The sequence below is a fragment of the Malus sylvestris genome, chromosome 8 (genome assembly GCF_916048215.2).
Source record: "Malus sylvestris chromosome 8, drMalSylv7.2, whole genome shotgun sequence".
Lineage (NCBI taxonomy): Eukaryota > Viridiplantae > Streptophyta > Magnoliopsida > Rosales > Rosaceae > Malus > Malus sylvestris.
In genome coordinates this window covers 5,263,325-5,289,994 of record NC_062267.1, presented here as the reverse complement: position 1 = coordinate 5,289,994, position 26,670 = coordinate 5,263,325, and the positions used below count along the sequence as shown (strand labels likewise).

The following is a 26,670-nucleotide window of genomic DNA, read 5'->3' as shown; positions in this document are numbered from 1 at the left end:
ATAGCATCGTCGATCCTCACTAAGAGTTTGGCTTTGTTTGAAGGACTCAAACCTTCAAGCCTTAAGTTCACTAAGTCTTAGACTCTCTTTGTCTCTTTGATTATCCTTCTCGAATTCGAAGCTCAGCAGCCACCTACCCTCTCACAATCTGACTTCGACGAACTCTCTCCACTCTGACCACCACCACACCTCATGGCTTCATCCCTCATCACCGATTCTTTCCAGTCTTTGTGTGTGTGGGTTTTCAAATTAAGGTTAGGGTTTCGAATTAGGGCTTAAGGTTTCAAATTAGGGCTTAGGGTTTCAAATTGGGGGCTCGGGTCAGGAGGAGGACGCGGGTCCGTCTGACTATCTATTCACTTTGTCTCTCTCTCGACCACCGATTCACTGTCAATCTCTATGATTTCAATTTGGGTTTTTAATGTAGGTTCAGATGATTTCAATTTCAATCTAGATGATTTGGATTTTGATGCATGTTCACTTTCGGGAAATCTTGAAATACAGAAAACATTTTGGGAATCCTGAAATTCGGCTAGGGATCGGTCGTCGGATTCTCGAAAATTTTCGGTTCGGAATTTGGTATGCCATTTTCGGTTCGGTATCCCATACCAAACTAGCCCTACTTAAAAGTGAGACTCTCCATGGACTATCTCCCACCTCATTTTTTTGGCACAATGTTTTATAATATTGGCACACACAGGAATTGTGCCAAAAACATGGAGTAACAGAGAGTTCTTGAAGAAGTCCAACTTTAATAGAATCTCCTTATCATTTTTCAACAACAATACAATATCAAGCTATAAAACATATTGTGACCATAAATCCGTTTTGTGCAAGATTATAGCCTAAAAGCATTCCACACCAACCAAAAAAATATCCATCAAATAATAATGGAATGAGAATTAAAGGTTAATGAAATGATATAAAAAAAAAAGATTTTAATTAATTACCTATTACATATTAGGGAGCTTTATATATAGAGACAAAAACTTTTACTATATTTCAAGGAACTCTACTAGTTTTTAAACATGTTAAAGAGAGACAAAAACATAAAAACAACTAAACCCTAACCCAAAAACATGGAAACAATGTTTTAAAATACCAGTCGTACCCCTAAGGTTTTAGGCTGTTAATAAAACTTAGCCCTCACAACTCTAATAAAATTAATATGTGCTAAAAGCTCAACCCATCTTCGACTATTTTTGCAGAATCAATTCAACTCTTCTTAATTTTTGCAGAATCAATTCAATTCGTCCTCGATCATTTTTTTCATAATCAATTCAACCCTCTTAGACCATTTTTGCAGAATCAATTCAATCATTATCAACCATTTTTGCCGAATCAGTTCAACCCGTCCTTAACCATTTTTGTAGAATTAGTTCAACCCGTCCTCGACCATTTGCAGAATCAGTTCAACTAGTCTTTGACCATTTTCGCAGAATCAATTCAACCCGTTCGACCATTTTTTCAGAATCAGTTCAATCCGTCGTCGACCATTTTTGCAGAATTAGTTCAACCCATTTTTGACTATTTTTGCATAATCAGTTCAACTCGTCGTCAACCATTTTTGTAGAATCAATTCAAAGTTCAACTAGTCCTCGACCATTTTTGCAGAATCAGTTCAACCCGACTAGGACTATTTTTGCAGAATCAGTTTAATCCGACTAGGACCATTTTTGCAGAATTAGTTCAATTCGTCCTCAACCACTTTTGCAGAATCAGTTCAACTCGTCATCGACCATTTTTGCAGAATTAGTTCACCTGTCATCGACCATTTTTGCAGAATCAGTTCAACTCGTCATCAATTATTTTTGCAGAATCAATTCAATCTGTCTTCGGCTAATACTAACATAATTTTCCTTTTTCACATAGAAGGAAGGTGAAAACGTGAGCCGAAATGTTCGTGTGCCTTTTCTTGTATCTAGAAATAAGTGAAACCTTTGAACTTACCAGTTCAAATGTTACCTTTTGAAAATACCAGTTGAAATGTTGCCTTCTGGACCAATATCAGTAGCGAATAATGACAAGGTGACTAGAGCAATGATTAAATTGCATATATGGTACTGATTCGAGTCAGCCCCTTCTTCTTCTTGCTCTGAATTAGCAGTGTATGGGGCTTTATCTGCGCTATGAGCCTTGGATTTAACCAATTTTGGCAATGTAAATGGGAAGTCACATTGAAAACAAGTAACCAAGGGGATTCTTATTTGTACAATGGTACTTCAAACTTGGAACGAGCATGAAGAAATTAACAATACTTCTGGAAAGAAGTTGCAGTCAACAACAATTTCAATGCGGCTTCTTAGTCACCTTGTGTTTATATTTGCTTCATAAAGCCAGCCACCAAGTGAGACAAATTTGGACTATATTTAAGAATATCCATATCTTTTTCTTTGGGGATTTGATTGCCTCTCGAGGGCTTGGTCTGCCATTTTGGATCTAGTTCGAGTAGTGGTGGAAGTTGAGCAAAAATTCACATTTTGAATTTTAATATAAAGGATGTTTTCGTAACTTGCACTCTAAAAAGAAAAAGTCAATGATTTCATTTTACATATGCATTAACTTTTGTCTTTCATTGAAATGTTTAAAATGTATTGTCTCAATATATAATTAAGTATTAATACTCTATGTGTAATTTTTCCTACATATTAATCTAAAAATTAATAGACACATTACTTAGAATATATTGCCAAATTTAAACTACATATTAATAAAAAAAATTTTGTCAACTAAAAGAACGTAAAAAAACTATTTGATCTTCTATTACAACTAAAAAGTTAAGACTGTAATATAATTTCACAAAATAAAATTTTAATCTTTTTATATTTAAATCTCACTACAAGTGATTTTAACATTTCTAATTTTTAAAATTAAAAATAAACTCTCTCCCTCTCTCACACTCTCCACATTCTCACGTTCTCTCTCATTCTTTTCCTCCCTCCTTTTCACACATTTTGTGAGTGGATATATTAAATAAGAAAAAAACTTGACGGTAACATTTTTCTGGCTATTGACCAAATTGACCTCCCCTCTTTGGGCATCACCAAACTAACGGCGTCCGTCAACTTCAGGTCGTCTCCGTCTCCGTCTCCGTATCCGTTTTCTCTTTCGCACGCAAAGCATTACAGAGAAACAGACGCAAAGCATTACAGAGAAAAAAAGGATCTGGTTCTCTGTCCCCCCACTTTCCATACGTTTTTATCCTCTTCTATATATGCGGTCATAGTTAAATTACGTTAATATTTTATATTATTATTATTTTATATTTTATTATTAAAATTAATATAAAATGTTAACATCGTACAAAATAAGAGATGATGAAAATGTACGGCAAGTCAAGGGCAGAGAAGCCGGGTCCGAGAAAAAATGAGGCTGCTGAACTTACTGGACTCGAGAGAGGAAACAGCAAAACAAAGAGAAAGTCATGGAGAAAGAGCTCCATCGAGCCGCCGTGCGCGGATCCGTCGACGCCCTTCTCGAACTACTCAGTGAAGACCCTCAAATCCTCAATAGGACAGTCCCATCTCTATCCGACACGCCCTTACATGTAGCCTCGCTTCTGGGCCACTCTGCTTTCGCCGAAGAGTTACTGAGTCGGAACCCCGAACTCGCCGCCGAGCTGGACTCCCGCGGCTCTTCGCCTCTTCACCTGGCGGCGGCAAAAGGGTCGGTGGAGATAGTGAAAAATCTGGTGCGGGTCAACCCAGATCTGGGTTTCGTGCTGGATGGCGATGGGTTCACTCCCCTGCATCTGGGTGTGATCAAGGGGCGAGCTGCGGTTGTGGCCGAGCTGGCCCAAGTCAGACCGGCGGCGACTCGGGTTTTGACTCAGGAAGGCGAGAGTGGGTTGCACTTGTGTGTGAAGCATCACAGGCTGGAGGTGTTGAAGGTTTTGGTGGAAAGTATAGGGAGAGATGATGAGTTTGTGAATTGGAGGGATGGCGATGGTAACACAGTCTTACATGTTGCTGTGGCCAAGAAACAATTAGAGGTAATATTTCCTTCATTTTTATGGAAAAGTTTAGTCTTTTGAAATCCAAATTAGTTAATTAGTGGGAATAATTAGGCTTTTATCTGAAACAAGACAACTTATAATATTCAAGAATTCTATGAATGTTACATAGTGAAGAAAAAGCTTCAATTCCATTCAACTAGGTCACACTGTAGAGACATGTACCTGGTATGCTACGATGGTGGTATTTAAAGCTATTAACGTAGTGTTATGTGTTTGCGTGACTGAATTGGAATGCTACCGTTGCATCCGAATCCATCCATGCAAAGTTGTCTTTGCAGTGCGTGATTAGATTGAGATACCACAACCGTGCAAAGAAACTGTTGTCCACATTTTGTCGCTTGAACTCCATAAAATTTCTTTGGTCGTACTGATAGAACGATATAGTAGTACATTATTGATTAAGGTTGCTCTTTTGTGACCGAAGGCCACGGTTTTGTCCACGGGTTTGAGTCGTGAAAGCAGCCTCCTTGCAAGTAAGGGTAAAGTTGCATACAATAGACATTCTTCCGACCCTCGCAAAGCGGGGAGCTGTTGTCTTTTTATTTGAATTTTTTATCTAAGGGAAAGGGTGGGAATTTTGTGCAGGTTATAAAGTATTTGCTGACTAATACAAAGATAGATGTAAATGCCCAAAATGCGATTGGTTTCACCGCATTGGACGTCTTAACTCATAGCACAAGAGATTTAAGAGACTTGGAAATCAAACAGTCCCTTCAGAAAGCTGCAGCTCCAAGAACGAACAGGGCACGATCTATTGCATTCGAGCCGGAAATGGATTCAGTTCGAGTATCCAACTCGATCTCAATGCAACCGCTAATGTCGAAGAAAATGAGTGTAAAGGAAATAGTTAAGAAGAAGGGCATTGATTGGTTGGGAAGGAAACGAAGCTCGTTAATGGTTGTGTCTTCCCTAATTGCGACAGTGGCATTTCAAGCTGCATTATCCCCTCCAGGCGGTGTATGGCAGGATGACTACTTGGTATACTCCAATGGCACCGCTGTGGAGCGTCCTCACAATGCCGGGCAGTCAGTGATGGCAATTACAGAGCCAGTTCAATACGGACAGTTCATGATCCTCAACACGATTGCTTTCCTTGCATCATTGAGCATAATTCTACTGCTCGTGAGCGGATTGCCTATGAGGCGGAAGAGATGGATGTGGTTTCAGATGGTGATCATGTGGATTGCAATAACGGCACTATCGGGTACTTATTTTGTTGGATTAATCTTCATGACACCGGACAGGAACCGGGGCAGCTATCTGTATTATGTGACTCAAATTTCTGTGCTGATATGGCTTGCGTTGATGGGGCTTGTGTTCATTGGTAACCTGATTCGGGTAATCATCTGGCTTCTTAGAATGCACGGATACATGGAGGAGAAAGAAACTGATGATTCGCTCTACGTAGACTACGATGACAACGACGAAATTTGAATACGAAGATTATACCGCTGAATTTTGAGTTGCTGATCTTCTTGTTGCAGTGGGGGGTATATATTGTTTCCAAATTAAGGATGTTCTTTGTTTCATTTTTACTTGAGGAAACAAGTTAGAAGAAAAATGGTAGTTTAATTACCAGTGTGAATTTTGTGAAAAATCATTTTGAGTGAGACAGGGTTATTGTTATAAATGGTGTTGTTAATTCAGATTTTATAATATAAAGAAACAACTAAGTTGTTATGTTACGAGTCTTAAGTATACAACAACAACAACAACAAAGCCTTTTCCCACTAAGTGGGGTCGGCTATATGAATCCTAGAACGCCATTGCGCTCATTTGTGTCATGTCCTCCGTTAGATCCAAGTACTCAAGTCTTTTCTTAGGGTCTCTTCCAAAGTTTTCCTAGGTCTTCCTCTACTCCTTCGGCCCCGAACCTCTGTTCCGTAGTCACATTTTCGAACCGGAGCGTCAGTAGGCCTTCTTTGCACATGTCCAAACCACCGGAACCGATTTTCTCTCATATTTCCTTCAATTTTGGCTACTCCTACTTTACCTCGGATAACCTAATTCCCAATCTTATCCTTTCTCGTGTGCCCATACATCCCACGAAGCATCCTCATCTCCGCTACACCCATTTTGTGTACGTTGATGCTTCACCGCCCAACATTCTGTGCCATACAACATCGCTGGCCTTATTGCCGTCCTATAAAATTTTCCCTTGAGTTTTAGTGGCCTACGACGGTCACACAACACGCCGGATGCACTCTTACACTTCATCCATCCAGCTTGTATTCTATGGTTGAGATCTCCATCTAATTCTCCGTTCTCTTGCAAGATAGATCTTAGGTAGCGAAAACGGTCACTTTTTGTGATCTTCGCTAGATTGCTCCGGTTATTAGTGTGGATAAGTATATAAATGGATATAGATAGGAAAGCAAACACAAGATGTACGTGGTTCACCCAGATTGGCTACGTCCACTGAATAGATGAGTTCTCATTAATTGTGAAGGGTTTACACAAGTACATAGGTTCAAGCTCTCATTTAGTGAGTACAAGTGAATGATTTAGTACAAATGACATTAGGAAATATTGTGGGAGAATGATCTTGTAGCCACGAAACTTCTAAATACCGGAGTGTGGTATCGTCTTGACTTGCCTTTATCTGTCTCATAGGTAGATGTGGCATCTTCTCTGGAAGTACTCTTCCTCCATCCAGGGGTGGTATCTGTAACTGGTGGAGATGCACAAGGTAATGTATCAATTTCACTTGAAGCTTACTTGTAGTTTCATGCTTGGTCAAGCGAGATACAAACCATGTAGTAGGAGTCCCCCAAGTCGCCGAGCTGGGGGATCTGCTGAAAGAGGTGACAGACAAGGTAAGCAATCAGAGCTCCGGCTGATTGTTCACATTCTCCCTATCTTGCAGGCAGCATGAAGGATAAAGAGAAGAAAAATGAGGAGAGATGATATGGGATACTTTTGCTTTTGAAGAAGTAACTTTCCACAGGCTTATTCTTGAACTGGGCTGGAGGGTTTTCTGGTTTCCTCCAGAGTATAAGGCCGACTGAAGAATTTGAGGGTCAAAACAAGTCCATCAAATCTAGAGTACGTTCGACCCTGCTGATATGGGATACTTTTGCTTTTGATAAAGTAGTGGATGTATCGGCACATGTGCTGTTACGCTTGTCTCCACAGGCTTATTCTTGAACTGGGCTGGAGGGTTTTCTGGTTTCCTCCAGAGTATAAGGCCGACTGAAGAATTTGAGGGTCAAAACAAGTCCATCAAATCTAGAGTACGTTCGACCCTGCTGATATGGGATACTTTTGCTTTTGATAAAGTAGTGGATGTATCGGCACATGTGCTGTTACGCTTGTCTCCACATGCTTCCTTGTATCCTTCTCACTTGCCCTATCTGTTCCTCAGGCAGATGCGGTATCTTCCCTGGAAGCATAAGATGTTGAAGATGAGTACTCGAGAGCAATGCCAGGTAAGTAATCAGGTAAGTGGTTCCAGACAGTCAGTTCCTGGCTGGAAGCTTGATTCCAAGTGCTGACTGATTGCTCTCTTTCTCCTTGTCTTGCAGGTAAGAACAAGGCCAAAAGAAAAGACAGGGAAAAAGCATGATATGGGATACTCTTGCTTTTAACCCTGATGATATGAGATATTCTTGCTCTAGTATAGCTTGTTTACAGAGGTATTATCGGGGGGAAAGAAAGCTGAATATTTCGAAAGGCTTTGTTGGGAGTGCCCTCTCAGATAAGAGAAATGGTTGAGCATTTTTGCAGGTCTGCCTGTCCGTTAGGGATGGAAGTCGACATATATAGGAGTCTCCCTAACATCAAGTAATAATGCTATTCCGTTACCCTGCTTGGTTATAGCACGGTAGTGGGAGCTGCCAGCTTCACATGTTTTAACTCTGTCAGAGCACTTTGAAAAAGTGGTTTGTGGTATCTGGAAAGCTGATGTTGCGTGTGAAGATTACAGACCTGTCGGGGGTCTGGCTCTCGAGATTCGGAGAACGATGCCTCTTCGATTTTTGAGAAAGCAATCCTGCTGGGGGTCTGGCTCTCGAGATTCGGAGAGCGGTGTCTCTTCGATTTTTGAGAAAGTAATCATGTTGGGAGTCTGGCTCTCAAGATTCGGAGGACCGTGCCTCTTCGATTTTGGAGCAAGCAATCTTGTTGGGAGTGTTTTCTCGAATGTGAGTAAAGGTTGGGCATGTTTGCTAGTCTACCTTGCCACGAAGCACAGAGATTGACACACAGGGACTTTCCAATTATCCAGCAGTGGTACTGTTCCTTTACCCTCTCTTCGATTTTGAGAAAGTAATCATGTTGGGAGTCTGGCTCTCGAGATTCAGAGGGCGGTGCCTCTTCGATTTTGGAGCAAGCAATCTTGTTGGGAGTGTTTTCTCGAATGTGAGTAAAGGTTGGGCATGTTTGCTAGTCTACCTTGCCACAAAGCACAAAGGTTGACACACCGGGACTTTCCAATTATCCAGCAGTGGTACTGTTCCTTTACCCTCTCTTCGATTTTTGAGAAAGTAATCATGTTGGGAGTCTGGCTCTCGAGATTCGGAGGGCGGTGCCTCTTCGATTTTGGAGCAAGCAATCTTGTTAGGAGTGTTTTCTCGAATGTGAGTAAAGGTTGGGCATGTTTGCTAGTCTACCTTGCCACGAAGCACAGAGGTTGACACACCGGGACTTTCCAATTATCCAGCAGTGGTACTGTTCCTTTACCCTTGTGGGTAATAATATGGTAGCTAGACCTTCAAAATTTATGTGTCTAAACTTTGTTAGTGTTGTTTCTTTGCAATTCTTTTACCCTTCTTGGTCAGAGCGATGTAGTGGGAGCTGCAAGCTTCACGTGTCTCAACTTTGTCAGAGAACTTTGGCAAAGTTATCTGTGGTACCCATGAGCTACTGTTGCGTGTGGGAAATGGGTGATTGAACAGTACGATTCATGTGCTTTCTACTTCCCCAGAAATCTTCGACAGAATGCCCATAATTTCCGCAAAGCTGAGTGTGCGTGTGACAGGTGCTGACAAGGCTGGAAAAGTAGGTGCCTCTTCGATTTCTGAAATCGGCCCTCGTGGTCTCTGATCAGCCCAGCTTTTGATAAAGCAAGCCTCTTCGATTTCTGAGATCGGCCTTTGTGGTCTTTGAGCAGCCCAGCTTTTGAGAAAGCAAACACCTCTTCGATTTCTGAGATCGACCCTCGTGGTCTCTGAGCAGCCCAGCTTTTGAGAAAGCAAACGCCTCTTCGATTTCTGAGCAGGCGCCTCTTCGATTTCTAAAGCTTCGTCGAGTGCAGATTTTTATAGGGGCTGACATTAAGTTCCAAAGCACACTTGAATATCCACCAGTAGAAGCTTCATTCTTGCACTTCTAAGATCTTGATTTGTCCGACCTCTTCTCTCTTCAACACCTTTGGAAATGTCTGGCCCCTCCGACCGTCGTTTTAACTTGAACCTTGTTGAAGAGGCAGCCCCGCCTTCTCCAGACAACATATGGCGCCCATCCTTCGTCTCCCCTACTGGTCCTCTTACCGTTGGGGATTCCGTGATGAAGAATGATATGACCGCTGCGGTAGTGGCCAGGAACCTTCTCACTCCCAAAGATAACAGACTACTTTCCAAACGGTCTGATGAGTTGTCTGTTAAGGATTCTCTGGCTCTCAGTGTTCAGTGTGCAGGTTCTGTGTCTAATATGGCCCAACGCCTATTTGCTCGAACCCGCCAAGTTGAATCATTGGCGGCTGAAGTGATGAGTCTCAAACAGGAGATTAGAGGGCTCAAGCATGAGAATAAACAGTTGCACCGGCTCGCACATGACTATGCTACAAACATGAAGAGGAAGCTTGACCAGATGAAGGAATCTGATGGTCAGGTTTTACTTGATCATCAGAGATTTGTGGGTTTGTTCCAAAGGCATTTATTGCCTTCGTCTTCTGGGGCTGTACCGCGTAATGAAGCTCCAAATGATCAATCTCTGATGCCTCCTCCTTCTAGGGTTTTGTCCAGTACTGAGGCTCCGAATGATCCCCCTCCGGTGCCTTCTCTTTCTGGGGCTCTACCGACTGCTGAGACTTCTCCTAAGCAACTTTTGTGAAGGCTCCCTCTTGTTTGTTTATTTTGACTCAAGTATATGTACATATTTGTAACTTATCGGGGATATCAATAAATAAGATTTCCTTCATTTCAACGTATTGTGTTAAATACACCAAAGCCTTCTTCGCTAAGTTCTTTGAATTTTCTTTTGTTGAAGCTTGTATGTTGAAGCTTTGTGAGTGGAGCATATAGGTTGAGGTAGTGTTCCCTTAATTTCCTGAGTGAGGAAAACTTCTCGATTGGAGACTTGGAAAATCCAAGTCACTGAGTGGGAAATACGTGCACATGTTGGGATTTGTAAAACTTTGGGACTGCTTTAGGAGTGTTGAAAGAGTATCGTTAAACTTTCAATTGTTTGTGAGTCGAAGGAGTGAATACAAAGCTTGTGAAGAAAGGAAAGAGCTCATCTTCAAATCTCTTTCTTCAAAGCTGTTAAATCAAATGATATGAGTCCTTGAAATTTGATCTAACGGTAAAAAAAATTTATAACTTTTAAAAGCTTTTACTAATTTCTCTATTTTTAACCGTTGTATCAAATTTTAAAAGTCTGTATCATTTGATTTGGTGGCTTTTCCATGAAGAAATGCGCTTGGACTTGGGAAGAGGATCCTCTCCTGAGCTCAGGATGAGGATCCTCTCCTGAGCTCAGGATGAGGATCCTCCTGATTAGCCCATCTGGGTTGTTTAAATTTAATCCAACAGTTGCAATTATTATAATTTTTAGAGAGTCCTTGTTTGGAGCCGTTGGATTAAATTTAAACGGTCCAGATGGACTGGTCAAGAAGATCCCATCCTGAGGTCAGGAGAGGATCCTCTTCCGGGTGTAATATACAGAAACAGAGTTCTTTTATGTGCCTCACTTGGAGTTTTAATAAATATTTAGGGCCTGCTTGGTTATTTAAAAAATTGGACTTGAAAAGTTTTATAGTTTTTTTCCAAGAACATAGTTTCTGACTACAATACTCATAAAATTTGTTTGGTACACGAACTTAAAACTTAATCTAGATCTATATCAAATATTCAAAGGCAAGGAAAAAACCCAGATGTATATCAAATACTCAAAAAATTCGTTCATGACTATATAACAGCAGCGCAGGAATCGAATGTCGGCGAAATCGAATGAATCTGGGTGAAATCCAGGGGAAGGAAATTGAACAGTGCTCACGGCGGAGATATTTTTTTTATTTTTTTATTTTTTTATAATTGTAAATTCTCACTTTTTTTGTTTTCTGGAAGTAAGGCTTTTTAGTTTTTTGTTAAAAAAGAAAAAAGACTATTTAGTTTTTTTTTTTTTTGTCAAACAAAGACTATTTAGTTTTAAGTTGTGTTATTGAGAAAAATCTATCAAATAAAAATTCTTGACATAACGCTTAAAAGCTATTAGGGAAATTTTATTTAAATTCATGCAACAAGCTTATTTTCTACACCTATATTATTTTTAACTAGACTATCAATATTTTTTAAACCTAAATTACACTCACAAACCCAATTCAAAAATTTATCTTTACACACATTTTCAAAAGATAAAAATCAAAATCAAAGCATACATTTTTTTTCTTTGACGTTCTCTCCTTCCATCAAGTTTGTCATATTTCCTTTCAAATTCTTCATGATTTAATAGAAATAGAAATATAAATCGAAATCAAAAGAATTGGTGAGAATTTGAGAAACTTCTTGTTCATTTGCACTAGGTGCCGTCAATTTGTGTAAGAGACCAAACATCTATTCTCTGTTAGGTACTGAGAGTGCAGTACCATTTGGAGGGGCATGTACTCATTAGTTTAAGTTCTCTCATTCTCTTTCATATTTAGCGTGTTTACTTATAATATATGGACGCTGAGCTACTTGCCCTTAGATGATTTTGAAGGAGTAAAAAAGTCATGGAGGAAATGGAAACACAAGACATAGAAAAATGCAGTTGGTCAACATATAGTAACCTAGTTGCTATCTATGAAAAATGTAGTTGGTCAACATATAGTAACAAGGCAGAGCAAGCCCTCAAAATGTCAGAAGAGATGATGAAACCTTGAAGCAACGCAAGCCGTACCATTTTTTTATTAGCCTCCAAACCTGCACTTCTAATCTAGGTGAGGTCAAGGGGTGTGGAAAATGTTCAAGCAAACGTTCCGTGCAACAAACAATTTAAGCTATCTTGTAAGGCTTTAGGCCCTTTGTAAGCTAAACCATATATGAGGGATTGAAAGAATTGTTTGAGGAATGAGAGTCCATCTACTTAAGACTTACATAGCTGTAGGAAAATAATATCTTGAGATGCGCCAATGGTGGCACATCAATTTTTTCTTCGAGTTCATAAAATAAAAATTCATAAATCAATTCATACCTTAGTTGGAGGATCGAAAACTTCAAAATCAATATCCATTTGTCAAAAAGAGCTTATTCTTTATGAGAGCATCTTAGGATTTTAGCAAGAATAGAACGCAAGAGAAAGATTGCGTGATAGTAATGGTTTGATTATTAGGAGTGGGTTTATTGACACATTTTAGTTTTATTGTTAATTTTATCTTGTACTTTATGGTAATTATGAAATAGAATAAAAAAGACACTTCACATTTAAAATTTAAGTTTGGTGTAGAAAGACGGATTCAAATAAAATTTCCCAAACTATTATTTAGTTTATAAAACTGAATTTGAATTAAACACCAAACGAGCTATTATATTATTTTGTAAAATTTAATAAAAAGGCTTACGGCAAAAAGTGATTCTTTATGTAACAAATATCGACTTTCAAGAAAAGTGCTTAGGCCAAGTTTATTTAACAAAAAACCATACTATAACCTTATTTAATAAAAAAAACTTAAATTTTAATAAAAACCCCTTAAATTTTAATAAAAAGGACAAAATAATATTATCAAAAAAATACATAATTTTAATATTAAAAAAAAAGATACGCGGGACCCTCGCATCCTCATACATACTGTTTATGAAACTTACTACATTGTTTATGAAACTTACTACATTGTTTATGAAACTTAACGGCACTACATTGTTTATAAAATTTACTACATTGTTTATGAAACTTACTACATTATTTATAAAACTTAATAGTACTACACTGTTTATGAAACTTACTACATTGTTTATGAAACTTAACGGTATTACACTGTTTAGGAAAGTTAACGGTACTATATTGTTTATGAAACTTAACGGTATTACACTGTTTATGAAACTTGACGCGCGCTGGGCACACATGTTTATATGTTATTTTTTTTCTTTTTGTCCTTATCATCAAGTAAAATTATTAGATAATTTTTTCGTAAAATATAAAGTTTTGATGCTATTTTCATTAACTTTTCTGGAAAAAAAAAAAAAACAAACCTTTTACGTCAAGCATCATACTTGTGTAGAACATTCTTCGCCAATCTGGACAGAACAGGAAGCAGATCAAACACTGCTCCTTTTCTTTGTATCCTCTAGAATTCTCTCACTTTTTCTCTTTACTTCCTTATATCACTCTATAAATACATCACCCTAATCCCCCATTTTCCACACTAATCAATCAAATCGTTCGGCAATCTAACACGGTTTGCGTCAACATGGATTTGATAAACGGGGGAAACAATTTCTTCAGAGTATTGGAAGACATGCTGGACTTCGCCGATCAAGAGCCCGAAGAGTCCCGAAACACCAACAATCCCTCTCGGGCGTACGTCCGGGACGCGAAGGCGATGGCGGCCACCCCAGCGGACGTGGTGGAGTACCCGAACGCGTACGCGTTCGTGGTGGACATGCCTGGAATCAAAGCCAATGAAATTAAAGTGCAGGTGGAGAACGACAACGTGTTGGTGGTGAGCGGGGAGCGGAGGCGGGAGAAAGAGAAGGAGAGCAAGGATGCGGTGAAGTATTTGAAGATGGAAAGGAGGGTTGGGAAGTTTATGAGGAAGTTTGTGCTGCCGGAGAATGCGAACTTGGAGGCGATCACGGCGGTTTCTCAAGACGGCGTGCTGACGGTGAGGGTGGAGAAGTTGCCTCCGCCAGAGCCCAAGAGGGCCAAGACCATTCAGGTCAGTGTTGCTTGAGGTTGAAGATATGAGGTTATTGTACTCTGAATTTGGTGTTTGTTCTTTTACAATATGAGGCATGTAGCATGTTCATGTATGAGGTGTTATATGTGTACGTATGAAGTTTGAATAAAATTGAAGTTTGCTTTAGCTTTGATAGTTGATGTTGAAAATTTAAGTGCATTAAGTGAAATACATGCACGAAACTTGGACGAAATTAATGTCGTCGCGAAACCCTTCGCCTTTCTTTTAAATCAAAGTAGGATGAGTGACTGGAACAACTAAAATGTTTGTCGCCGATTTTAACAATTGTGATGTTTGTATCTGAAATTGGCCACACTAATTACTAGAACATTCTATAGCCTTAGTAAGAAGGGGATCAAAGAGATCCGGCCATTTCTTTAGGTTGCGCACGTCCTTCACGATCGAACAATTTAATGTTGAATTTCATCAAGCAGCGCTTTCGAGCATTCTCACATCTTTCTCCATGATGAGCACCAAGCTCGAGCCTATGCAAAGAGAGTTAAAAGTGATAGATATTACGCTTTAGCCAGTCTCTTAATTCAAGTTTTAACATACAAGTTATTTTATATTAGGAAAATTAATGAAAAAAGTTTGAAAATTTTTAGTTTTATTAATAAAGATAAAATAAAGGGTAAAATAAATAGTGTCATGTTTGATTTTTTAGTGTAAAAATATGGTTTTTCGTTAAAATACAGTGAACTTTTCGTTAAAACTTCTTTTTATATTTCATAATTTTTTACGATAAAATAATTTACGATGCATTTATTTAAATACGATAATGAAAATTCATATTTGACTGTAGAACAACCCACTCAACCCACTCCTCCGCTAGGTACATTTTACTGATTGGTATTTGCTTTTGGTCATGAGAAGGATTTTCTTTTGGAGAAGGATTATTTTTCCTTCTAATTTCTTTCCTTTTTTCTCTATTTTTATTTGAACAGTTATAATTTTATCATGTTAATATTTTATATTGATTTTTTTATAAAAATAATAAAATAAAAAGTAATATGTAAAAGAAGAGAAGGGAAATGAATGGAAATACGAGGAAAGTGAATCCTTCACCTTTTCTTTTGAAAAAGAAGAAAGTTCATCTCATTAATGTGATACGTCTTCGACTTGGATGGACTTGGATGGACGGACTTAAGTCCATCCAATGTGAGATTGGGTTGCTTTTACCACTGAACCAATGGCTTCAATCCACGTCATCATTTCATTTTCACTCCCGTAACCCACCTTTCTTTATCTATAATGAGATAGAGAGATTTTTCAATGTGATCGTCACAAGGGGATAGTACATTAAATGTCGTTATATAGATGGTGAGATATATGTGTTAAAAAGTTATTAACTTAAAAAATAAAATTTTTCACTATTTATATAAAAACATGATGTATCATTCGTGTTTATGTAATAACTAAAAATTTCTCCATAAAATGAGACAAATCCTTGAAATAAAAATAGGACGGATCCATTCAACGACTCGGGTGGTTTCGGGACGCTTCACAGGATATTAATTGTAATAAACGAAAGAACAAACAATTATTTTTAATTATTTAATTAATATAATTAATAATTTATTCATTTATCGACAATTCGAAGTAATAATCTTGTTAAATAATATTTTTTTTAGCTCAAGATTTGTCGAAATTCTACTGTATAAAATGACATTTGGTGTCACGTTTATGATTTTAAAGCCTACATGGATAGAAAAAAGTTGCATTTCCTTGGAACTCAAATATGTATATTTGTTTCAATTAGTTCTACAATTTAGTGATATTTTTTTTGTTTGTAAATGAAAAGTTTTAAGTTCGATTCTCGTTAAAAGTTGAATTTGAATTGTATTATTACTATCCCATTATGAAGTTAAACTCACTCTATCTTCTATAATTTAGATAATATCGTTTCATAAAAAATATCAACTATGCCAAAAAAAGTAGCATTCACGTGAGGGGAGTATGCTTGCCAATTGCCACATATTCTGGTCATGCATTTGCATCAGCTTCCGACAGAACTGCCACGCGGATTCCCAACTCCCTCTGAACTGCCACGCGGATCCCAAACCCCCTCTGAATTCCCACGTAGCAGCCATAAAGACAAAAACAACCGATCCTCCTTCGCGAAACAAGTGAAGAACACACACACTTGTCAAACGTACACCAAATTTTCTTCAGAAATATCACCGCTTCATTATTTCTCTCATACTATATAAGCTCTCCAAAACCCTAGACAAACCAACCAAACTAAAATCCCATCTCATAGTTTCCACTTTAGTTTGTTCATCATTTTTCAAGAGTTTGAGATCCTATCATCATTGTCACGAGTATGGAGGTGATGAGCCTGAGGAATATTGGGTTCGACCCCAACAACCTTCTCGAGACCCTGCACGACTTGCTCGACACCTCCGACGAGCAGAATCAGCAGAGCCACCACGCCCCTTCGCGGCAGTACGTCCGCGAGGCCAAGGCCATGGCTGCCACGCCCGCGGACGTGAAGGAGACTCAAAATGCCTATGTATTCGTGGTGGACGTCCCCGGCCTGAGGCCGGATATGATTGATGTGACAATTGAAGATGAGAACGTGCTCGTGGTGGGTGGGGAGAGGAGGAGAGAGAAGGAAAAGGATCATGGGGTCAAGTATTTGAGGATGGAGAGGAGGCTCGGGAAGTATTTGAAGAAGTTTGTGCTGCCGGACAATGCAGATATTGAGAAAATTTCGGCCGAGTGTCAGGACGGGGTGCTGACCATCACTGTGGCGAAGAGGCCGCTGCCAGAGCCTAAGAAACCCAAGGCTATTCAAGTCCAAATAAGCAGCAGTGAAGGTGACCGCCAAGGAGGCGTACATGTCGAAAGCGGTGGTCAAGGATGGCAAGGTGGTGCCCAAGGGAAATATGGTGGGCAAGGCAGCGAACAAGGTGGGGGGCAAGGTGGTGGTCAAGAATCACAAGGCGGACGCCTAGGTGGTGGTCAAGAATGGCAAGCCGGCCGCCAAGGTGGAGGCCAAGGTGGCCAAGGAGATCAAGGGAATGCTGGGGCAGCGCGGCGCTTCCTCCCATGATCAGTTTATGTGAGGTCGCTACTCACAAGTGGAGATCGTATATATATGTATGTATGAGTAAATAAAGGTGCAGGCATGCGTGCATCATTCTCCTTGGCGTTCTGTGTCTGTAATTTCGTAATCTTTGGTCGTGTCTAGCTTTTATGCTCTTGCCTTTTGTGTTTTTTACAAAAATAAGAAGAGAAGGGAAAGAAGCTTGTCTGTGATACTGAGCATATGTTTGGAACATATACATATATTGGCATCGCCAGACAAGACCCAAATAACACAACTATATTAAGCACTATAGAACATCAACTTGAATCAGTTCACCGGATTTTGTTTCATGCGGGGTTAGCAAGACAGAGGAGATGATTGATTTATCGTTTCGAGTTGTTCGACTTAATTGTTCATCCCTTCGAGTTCGACAAAGATTTCGCGTTGTTCGACTTAATTGTTCATCCCCTCAAGTTCGACAAAGAGAGATTGACTTCGTCATCCGTCCCTTCGAGTTCGACAAAGAGAGATTGAGAATCGAGAAGGATAAGAGTCAGTCTGGACTGTAGGAGAGAGAGAGATCGAGAGGGAGGACTGAGGAGAAGTGTCTGTGAGATTTGAGTCTGGGAGTCTTTTAGAAGGTGAGGTGATGTGTGTTGTGTATGGGAGATTTGAGTGTGTCTGGGCCGAGGGCCTCTTCAGAAAATTGGACTTAGCACAATTGGCAACACATTGGCCCTTGGGCTTACAAATTAGGTTTAGAAAATAATACCCAAAACAGATAATAAAATAAATAAAAAATTAATTTAATTAATTCGGTTCGGTTCGATTTCTAGACCATTGAAATCGAAACCAAGCCAAAAGAATTCTGTTCAGTTCGGTTTTTTCAATTCTGTTATGTAATTTTTCGTTCGGTTCGATTTTTTCGGTTTCGGTTCAGTTTTTTTTTCAATTCTTGATTTTTTGAACTTACTCCTACCCCTAGTTCATGTTGGCCTAGGATTTATTTTTATTTTTATGATTATTACACCATCACCCAATATTACTATCAACGCTAATAGGTATGTTAACGTATTATATTAAATACATTTTACATGTTTTATATGCTTTTAAAACCTGTAACAATGCGCGGGCACTAACACTAGTATATACTAAAAGAGAAAACGAGATACTGTTCATTCTACAGTATTCTTTCGTTTTTTCCCTTCAGGTGCTCTTCAAATCTAACCTTTGTTTTTTGCGAATAACACAGTAAAAAGACGATTTAGCCCTGTTCGTGTCCAGTAGAAGTCTCTCCAGTTTTTCCTTAGAAACCACGAGAAAACTCAGCTGCCCACGCGACCATCATTGCTAGACCTTCCGCTTCGACTTCAGCATCTCGAAATCCCTATTCTCTCACTCATCTCTTCGCTTTGTCTCTCACTTTTGAGGTACCTACAGCTACTTCTGGAGTCATAGTTGTTGATTATTTATTTATTTCAAATTTTCCTCAAAATTTCAGTTTTTGTTTTTACGATTTTGATTTTCTGAAATGTTTTCATTGATTCTTGATTGTAATAGGTTATGAAGGGTATTCTTATCTCTTAGAGCTTCTGTGGTGGGTGGGATTTATTACCAGTAAGTATTTATGTTTGTTTTTTTTTTGTTCTATATTTTAATCGTTCAGAGCCAAATTTCTGCATTTTCTAAATTTTAGTCATATGAAATTTTAGTCATTGTCCTTATCATTGACATTGTTTCTAAATTTTGGTAATTTTATCATCAGTCATGAGTTTAAATATATAAAACTGAAAGCAAGTGTTTGTTGCTTAGTTCAGAATGTAAGAATGTTTTTCAGTTTTTAATGTGTTTATATATTTTCTTTGTATATATTTTATTTTTGGTTGGCATTTTATTGTTCAAATCAGAAAAGAGTTTTAATTTTTTTACTTAATTTTCAGTTCAGACCAAAAATTTTTTTTGATTTGATTCTGTTCTGTGGAATTTTTTTGAGAAGTGGTATGAAGTGTTAGGTGGTTTGCTGGGTCCTTACCAGAAACACATTGGTTCTCTTTTTCTTTACTCTGGTGTATGTTTATCTGTTAATGTAAATTTTGGTTATGTTGGATTTTTTATCAATTTGACTCTCCAATATATGTTTCTTTTAATTCAGCATTCAATTTTTCAGGTCTGTTGCTGTTGTCTTTGTTTGGGGTGGCAATAGCCACAATTGGTAAGCCATTTTTTCTTATCTTTTCCCTATATGTTCCCCCCTTGATAATTTACATCACTGCTTCAGCCTTTTGAAATGGATAATTTGGTTTGGTTTACCTTTTTCTGTTCAACTCTTCTGATTCAGTGGTAGATTATCTAATAATAACTGAGATCTTCCAATGAAGATTGAATTATTCAATTTGGATAAATGAATGAGAGTTTTATATGATTGTATTACTGTGTTTGATGAATGATTGGAGAGTTGGGAATGGTTTCTTGCTTATATTTTTCTTAGGTGTGTACTAAATTGGATGTTGGTTTGATTATTTCCGAGCTCTTCATGAGTTTCGATACCCAATGGTGTCTTTTTTTGCAGAATTATTTGATTAAATTTCTGGGTTATTAATTTTATGTTCTTTGATTGAATTTGTTTTCATTCGATGGGTTAGTGAGCTAAAACTATAATAGGGTTCTTTTGGTTTTTGGGTTGTTCTTAATTTTTTTGTTTCCTGGTTGAATTTGTTTTAATTCAATGGGGTTAGCCTGGATGGATCTTTTGGGTTGTGTATGTTTAATCATATGTTGTATTCTTTCCAGTGCTATAGAGAGCCCAGATTCTTTAATTCAAGAACTTGGTTTGGTTTAGAATATTAATTTAGCTATCAAAGTGGAAAGATATAAAGATGTAGGTGTTTTATCAGGACTTTATCACTACTTTCGTAACATATACAATTACTAAGTCGTGTTACATTTTCCCTTCTATGTTTTTTTCATCAATTTGCTCTGCCAGAACCCTCCTCCTATCTTCCTCCACCATTGCCCCAATTTTATCGAAAACAGCAGCAGCAGCCTCTGGCTCTCTTGGCTCAGGATGTGAGGTATGTGAACAAACTGATTCGCCTAAGTTTTTTAATCTTAATAAGTTTCACAGGATTTTTATGAACCCTGCATTTACTTTGAAAAATGGTTAATTTTTCAGTTTTTAGGAGACCAATTGTCAAGGAGCTCCCATGGGAGCTGCTTCATGCTCTCGCTTCCTTCTCGATTACCTTCGTTGTGGTTGGAAAAGCTACAAACTGCAATGTAAGTCCAAAGTTGATCGAAAGGTTTTAGAAATTTTGAATTTTTTGATGATTGGTTGTCAAAATTCTGATTTAGTTGTCAATTGTTTTTTTTATGTTTGGATTAAAAACTCTCACGTATGCTCTCTAGGACCGGGTACGATTTTTTTCACTTTTCATTTGTTTCTCGGAAATATTTAGGTCTAAAAAGTATGTAGAACTGTAGAAGTGAAAAAAAAATCTCAATCTTTAAATTGTCCAGTATACATAGAAATTGAATATTAATCCTAGTTTCCGCATTCCTCTTTAATTCAAGGTCTTCGACTCCCTCGAAGGGTAAACACCAACAATAACTACTACACCTTAGGTACAATTAAACAACCACATTTCCTAAATTTGGATTATTTGTGCATTTTTTGTTCTTAATAGGGTTGTGATTCTGGATGCTGACATGATTATCCACGGGCCGATTGCTCCTTGGGAACTTACTGCTGAGAAAGGCAAAGCCTATTGCAGCGTATATAGGGAATATTACTGCTACTATTTTTCTCCTTCATCAGACGAGCATTGTTTTGCAATCGCATTCTGTATTTTGATTTTCTTGTCTGTCTAGGATTTTTTTTTTGAGAGATTTAAATTGATTTTCCAACCCCATATGCCTCCTTTAAATTCCGAATAATTATATAGAGCAACCACTTAATAGTTAATACAATGATATAGTAGTTCGTAATTTTAGTACGAATCTCGTAAATGATAGCGTTTTGAAAAGAAATTTGTAAAAACTAGAAAGTAAAAAAAACACATAGAGTTTTGAACTGGTACCTCCTTGTTAATTTTAAACAACATAAACCATCACTTTTGGTTAAATTTCTTGATCATTCTGTCGAATTTTATAAATTTATACTCTTATTAAAAGAAATTCATAAAAATTGAAAAGTAAATAAACACGCAATGTTTTGAACTTAGGACCTCTTGTTAATTTTTACAACAAAAACCACTATTCTAGGTAAATTGTTTGGTCATTCAAAAAAAATTGTATAAATTTATACTCTTATGAAAGCATTTATGAAATTACCCCCGTAATAATTTTTGGACCTGGACGATCACCCAGCCCACACTAAGGCTGGGTTGGCCCTGGTCTTTTCTCTAATCACATTTGTTTATTTTGTGGTTGTTGTCATGCCACTTCTTAAATGCTTCCAAATTCCAACCTAAAATAATGTATTGAATAGCTGTAATCACCGCCAAGAAGTCATTGTTATAATTGGATAGTCTTTTTCCTTTCTTGTTTGTTTCTTTCCTCTTTTCCTCTCTGTTTCATTCCACCTTCCCGGCCGACATCTAGAAGGCATCAAGAAGGTATATACTTCGCGACTATTGATTTTTTAGTATTCGTTTTTGTTACCATTTCGTTTTTCATTCTTATTTAAAAATCGATCAAGGAAACATATAACTAAAATAAGTTGTTGATTTCTGTTCATTTACAGTAATATTTAATTTTTTTTTCTCTCTTAAATAAAGGCCGCCTCTTCGAGAGAGAGAGAGAGAGAGAGAGAGGAGTTTTTGTATGAATGGTAGTGATTGCAGTGTATTAGTTTGTTATTTTTGAACAAAATTCTGGTGTGTTAGTTGAATAGTCCCTATCTCATCAATCAGTGGAGCCTCATAGACTTGCTTCTCATACATCTTACGACACACTCACATAACAAATGCAAATAATGTCGAGATTCGTAATCAACGACCATCATTAACAACATCGATACTTCCTCTTAACTTGAATTTTACCACATGTACAAAACATTATATTTGAAAGTTTATCACAAAATACCTTGGTATAATTAGAAGTGAAAACCACACAATATATAAGTCATCTTTAATTTTGACAAATTTGATGTGAGTTTCTTGTACATTTCAACATGTACAGGGATGGACTTCAAGCAGATATTGTGGCATTTATCTCAACGGGATTTATGATAACCCCAAACGGTTTGAGTTTGCTTATGAAAAAATATGTAGGCGACTTTGTTATGTTTAAAAATGATGGTCATAATTTTAAAGGGTTGGCTATCTGCTGCATTTGCTCGTCCATCTAAAACAACGATGTCATTCACTAGCTTCATTTGAAATCAGTTTCTCTGAACATTCTATATCTCTCCAATATTGCATACAGAGTATCTGAAAGAAGCCTCTCCCCTCGATCGATCCTGCAACAAACTTGCCGAAGCGCAAATTATTAACAAATGATGAGTGTTACAAGAATATAGATTACAATTGATGGAAAAAAATATTAAGATATTAATCTCAACTAATTAATTACTACTACACTTCTAAACTAGAAACAAATAGTTAACCACTTGCTAAGGAATCCAAATAAGATTGTTTCTTACATTAGCTAATTAGCTCCAATAAGATTTGAGGTCGTCAGTACTTACATTTATAATCATATCGTATTTTAGACGTGAAGATTTCTTACAAACTTGCCGAAGCACAAAATTTCTAAATTAAATTTTATAAGGGAAAATTAGGTTCACATCTTTATTTTTGTTACTCCATTGATTAAAATCCTATTCATTTTTAATTTTTGATCAAGGTCCTTCGGTATTAATAACATCATTAATTATTTGAATAATAAAATATTTTTATTTTTAAATATATTCCTTTAATGTTAAAAATGTTACAATTAGTATATTTATATTTATGGCTAAATTTTTTATCATATATTTTTATTTTTAGTTTGTAGCTATTTTTAATTTGCAAATATTTTTTAATTTGTACCAATTTTCTTTTCATTTTTAATTTGTACCCATATATTAGTTTCTTTTTGTGCCCATAGTTTTTAAAGTTTTATTTATGTTTGTACCCATGTATATACCGTCACGTGACATTGTATATTTAATCAATGATAGAACAATTACATATGGTATATTTATGTTTTATGCCTAAACTTTGTATCATATATTTATATTTTTAGTTTGAACCCACTTTTAATTTGCAACATTTTTTTTTTAATTTGTAATATTTTCTTTTTAGTTTTATTTTGTACCCATGTATTAATTTCTTTTAGCGCCTATATTTTTAAAAATTCATTTGTATTCATAATTTTTAATCTTTTATCCGTACCCTAATTTATTTCTAATGTACCCATTCTTCTTTATTAATGTACCACTTTGTCATATGTGAAATGTACCACTTTTTTTAACACTATGGATACATTCTTTTGCCATTTATTATTTCTTATTTTTACATAGTTTTCATTCATTTATTCAATCAAAATATTTGAATTTTTTTATTGTAACCGTTTCTAATAGTATTATAATAAGAGATTTTAAATTTATAGGATTATAAATCTCATAAAATATCAAACAATTAATGTCAAAACTATAAAAATATAAATATTAATAGTAATATAATGAGGTGTACAAAGTCAAGGGACCTTGATCAAACTTTGAATACTATTAAGGTTTTAATCAAAGAGGATTAGAGACCGCATCCAAAATATCACATTTTATAAACTAAATGATATGATTGTTGATGATTAGATTATTATTTAAGTGTTGATTAACGTACTTATTTCTTATTGGTAAACATCATTTAATTTATTTTAGTCTTCCTAACATTACCCTTATATAATATAATATTATAAATGAATCGGTAGCTAGCGTCTGCAGTTTCGTGCTAGTTTCTTTCCTCTTTCCCCCATTACGCCAAGAAAGTCATTGCATGCAAGTTGCAGCGAGTACTCCCAAGTGCAACTCATATAAATGGACACTGTTAGCTCCCTTGTGCTTTTAAAACATTGTCTATATGTATAATACAAGTTTAATCCTTAATAGTTAATACAACGATTTTGCAAGTTTTTAGCAGTGGAGCCTAACACTGGTCCATTTGGGTGTATTATGTGGTCCATCCCTATTTAGGTGTATTATATTAGAGCATCACTTAATAATTTATACAATGATCCAATAGATTGTTGTTTTAAGTTTGAATATTATAAATGGCTAAATCATTTACCGACCATCTTGAATAATTATTTTTAATTATCCTTTCACATTTGGGTCTATTTTTTTAATCACTTTTGTTTATTATGTGGTTGTTGCCATGTTACCTCTCAAATGCTTCAAAATTTCAACCTAAATAAATTGCATTACTTATAGTTGATAGCTGTAATCACACCAAAAAGTCATTGTTATAATCTATTTAATAGTCTTGGCTAAATAACCAAAATGGTCTCTGAGATTTGCATAACTCATCACTTGGGTCACTGAGATTCCAAATCAATAAAAGTGGTCCCTGAGATTGTCCACCATCCATCATTTTGGTCATTTCGTTAAAAACTCCGTTAAATGTCCCGGAGCTCTTGGCCGGAAGTTTGGGCAATTTTCAAAGCTTCGTAACTCAATCGTTTCTTAACCAAATTCGACTCATAATATATCAAAATGAAGATAGAAAATTGTAGAATAAGATTATACCTATTTGGAAGCCCAATGGTTGCCGGAGATGGCCGGAAAATAGCCTCAAAGTTGACTAGTCCGAGTGAAAATTGGAAAACTCGCCGGAAATTGGGTAAACTTTAAACGTTCATAACTTCTTCAATACTCAACGAAATCAAGTGATTCAAAAACGAAAATCATACTCCTCGACAAGATGAGAATGGTACCTTTTTCGACTACTAGATCGCATTGTTTTGGCTGGAAAACAGCTTGAAAGTGGCTAACTTGAGACCAAGACAGTCACTTTCGAGCCGTTTTCCGGCTAAACTAAGGCGAGTTAGCTGGTAACATTCTCTTCATCTCGTCGAGAAGTATGATTTTCGTTTTCAAATCACTTGATTTTGTTGAGTATTGAAGAAGTTATGAACGTTTAAATTTTACCTAGTTTCCGGCAAGTTTTCAAGTTTTCCCTCGGACCAGTCAACTTTGCGGCTATTTTCCGGCCATCTCTGGAAACTATTGGGCTTAAAAATAGGTATAATCTTATTCTACACTTTCCTATCTTCATTTTGATATATTATGGGTCGAATTTGGTTAAGAAACGATTAAGTTACGAAGCTTTGAAAATTGCCCAAACTTCTGGCCAAGAGTTCCGGGACACTTAGTTTTTAACGGAAGAATCAAAATGATGGATGATGGACAATTTCAGAGACCACTTTTATTGATGTAGAATCTTAGGGACCAAAGTGATGAGTTCTACAAATCTCAATGATCATTTAGCCAATAATCTTTGTTCTTTCGTGTTCGTTCATTTTCTTTTTTCCTTTCTCTTTCACTCCACGTTCCCAGCGACCTCAAAAATGCATCAAGAAGGTATATACTTCGCGACTACCCAGTTTTTAGTATTCGTTTATGTAACCATTTCGTATATTATTTTTATTTAAAAATCGATCAAGGAAAGATATAGATAAAATAATTTGATGATTTTTGTTCAGTTTACGCTAATGGTAGTTTTTTCTCTCTCTTAAATGGTAGTGAAGTAGCTGAAGAGTCCCCATCTCATCAATCAGTGAAGCCTCATAGACATGCTCCTCATCATATATCCCTTTTTTTTACTTTGATAATAATTATTTTAATTTGTTGTTTATTACTATATGCTTAAAATTACCGACCCAAGTTACATATATAATGCGTAAGAGTTGAATAGCTAGCTGTTACCCTACCTTTGATGCTCTTGTTGCTAATGTGAGGACAATGCAATATGCTTGGTTTTGTCTCATTTTGTTCATCTGATCAATATAAGGGCTGATTTGGTATTGCTGTGCTTTGAAAAAAAGCTGCTGTGAGAATAAGCGGCTGTGCTGTAAGAATAAGTGGCTGTGAAATAAATCAGCAGAGTGTTTGGTAAACTTTTTTGTAAAAATGCTTTTGAAAAAAAAAAGCAGTTTGATAGTGGGTCTTTTCATTAAAGGAGCACTGTAGCTCCGTGTGCTTTGAAAAAAAGCCAGTTTTCCAAAGCTGCAAATAGCAGCTTCCGCTTTTTCCTTTGATTTCAGCTTATTCTCACAGCAGATTCCAAAATAAGCCTTTTTTTTTAGTTTACCAAACACCTAAAACCCTCACAACTTTTTTTCATGGGTGCTTTTTTTTTAAGCACCTCACTCCCAAACCACCCCTAAGTTTCATTATCTTCATGAATAGCTGTAGGAACATCGCAAATGCAAGAAAGTTCGCAAGTACTTCATTTGATGTATTCTAGTCAAGTAAGGTAACAGTAATAAACCTAAAATTTAATCCCCCTTTGGTTTACCTTGATAAAACCTTTAACCTAATACAAATCCCAACCC

At 36.9% G+C, this 26,670-nt stretch overlaps 2 protein-coding genes, 2 long non-coding RNA genes and 1 pseudogene across 4 annotated transcripts; 4 read left to right on the top strand and 1 right to left on the bottom strand.

The window, feature by feature from the left end:
* Positions 1 to 3,351: 3,351 nt before the first annotated feature.
* On the top strand, positions 3,352 to 5,700 carry LOC126631885 (ankyrin repeat-containing protein BDA1-like; annotated as a pseudogene).
* A 907-nt stretch (positions 5,701 to 6,607) lies between these two features.
* On the bottom strand, positions 6,608 to 10,332 carry LOC126631905 (uncharacterized). The gene is made up of 2 exons (XR_007626492.1): positions 8,626 to 10,332; positions 6,608 to 8,407 (listed from the first exon to the last, which is right to left on the bottom strand). It is a non-coding gene; the product is annotated as an uncharacterized LOC126631905 (long non-coding RNA).
* Positions 10,333 to 13,550: 3,218 nt separating this feature from the next.
* On the top strand, positions 13,551 to 14,234 carry LOC126632690 (17.1 kDa class II heat shock protein-like). The gene has a single exon (XM_050303140.1). It carries the CDS (start codon positions 13,620 to 13,622, stop codon positions 14,100 to 14,102), a length of 483 nt encoding a protein of 160 aa, XP_050159097.1. The 5' UTR covers positions 13,551 to 13,619; the 3' UTR covers positions 14,103 to 14,234.
* Positions 14,235 to 16,303: 2,069 nt separating this feature from the next.
* LOC126631226 (17.1 kDa class II heat shock protein-like) lies at positions 16,304 to 17,369 on the top strand. Its single transcript, XM_050301398.1, has one exon. It carries the CDS (start codon positions 16,432 to 16,434, stop codon positions 17,161 to 17,163), a length of 732 nt encoding a protein of 243 aa, XP_050157355.1. The 5' UTR covers positions 16,304 to 16,431; the 3' UTR covers positions 17,164 to 17,369.
* A 1,040-nt stretch (positions 17,370 to 18,409) lies between these two features.
* Positions 18,410 to 21,144, top strand: LOC126631076 (uncharacterized). Its single transcript, XR_007626228.1, has 6 exons — positions 18,410 to 18,569; positions 18,700 to 18,756; positions 19,307 to 19,351; positions 20,123 to 20,210; positions 20,312 to 20,415; positions 20,823 to 21,144. It is a non-coding gene; the product is annotated as an uncharacterized LOC126631076 (long non-coding RNA).
* Positions 21,145 to 26,670: the final 5,526 nt, after the last annotated feature.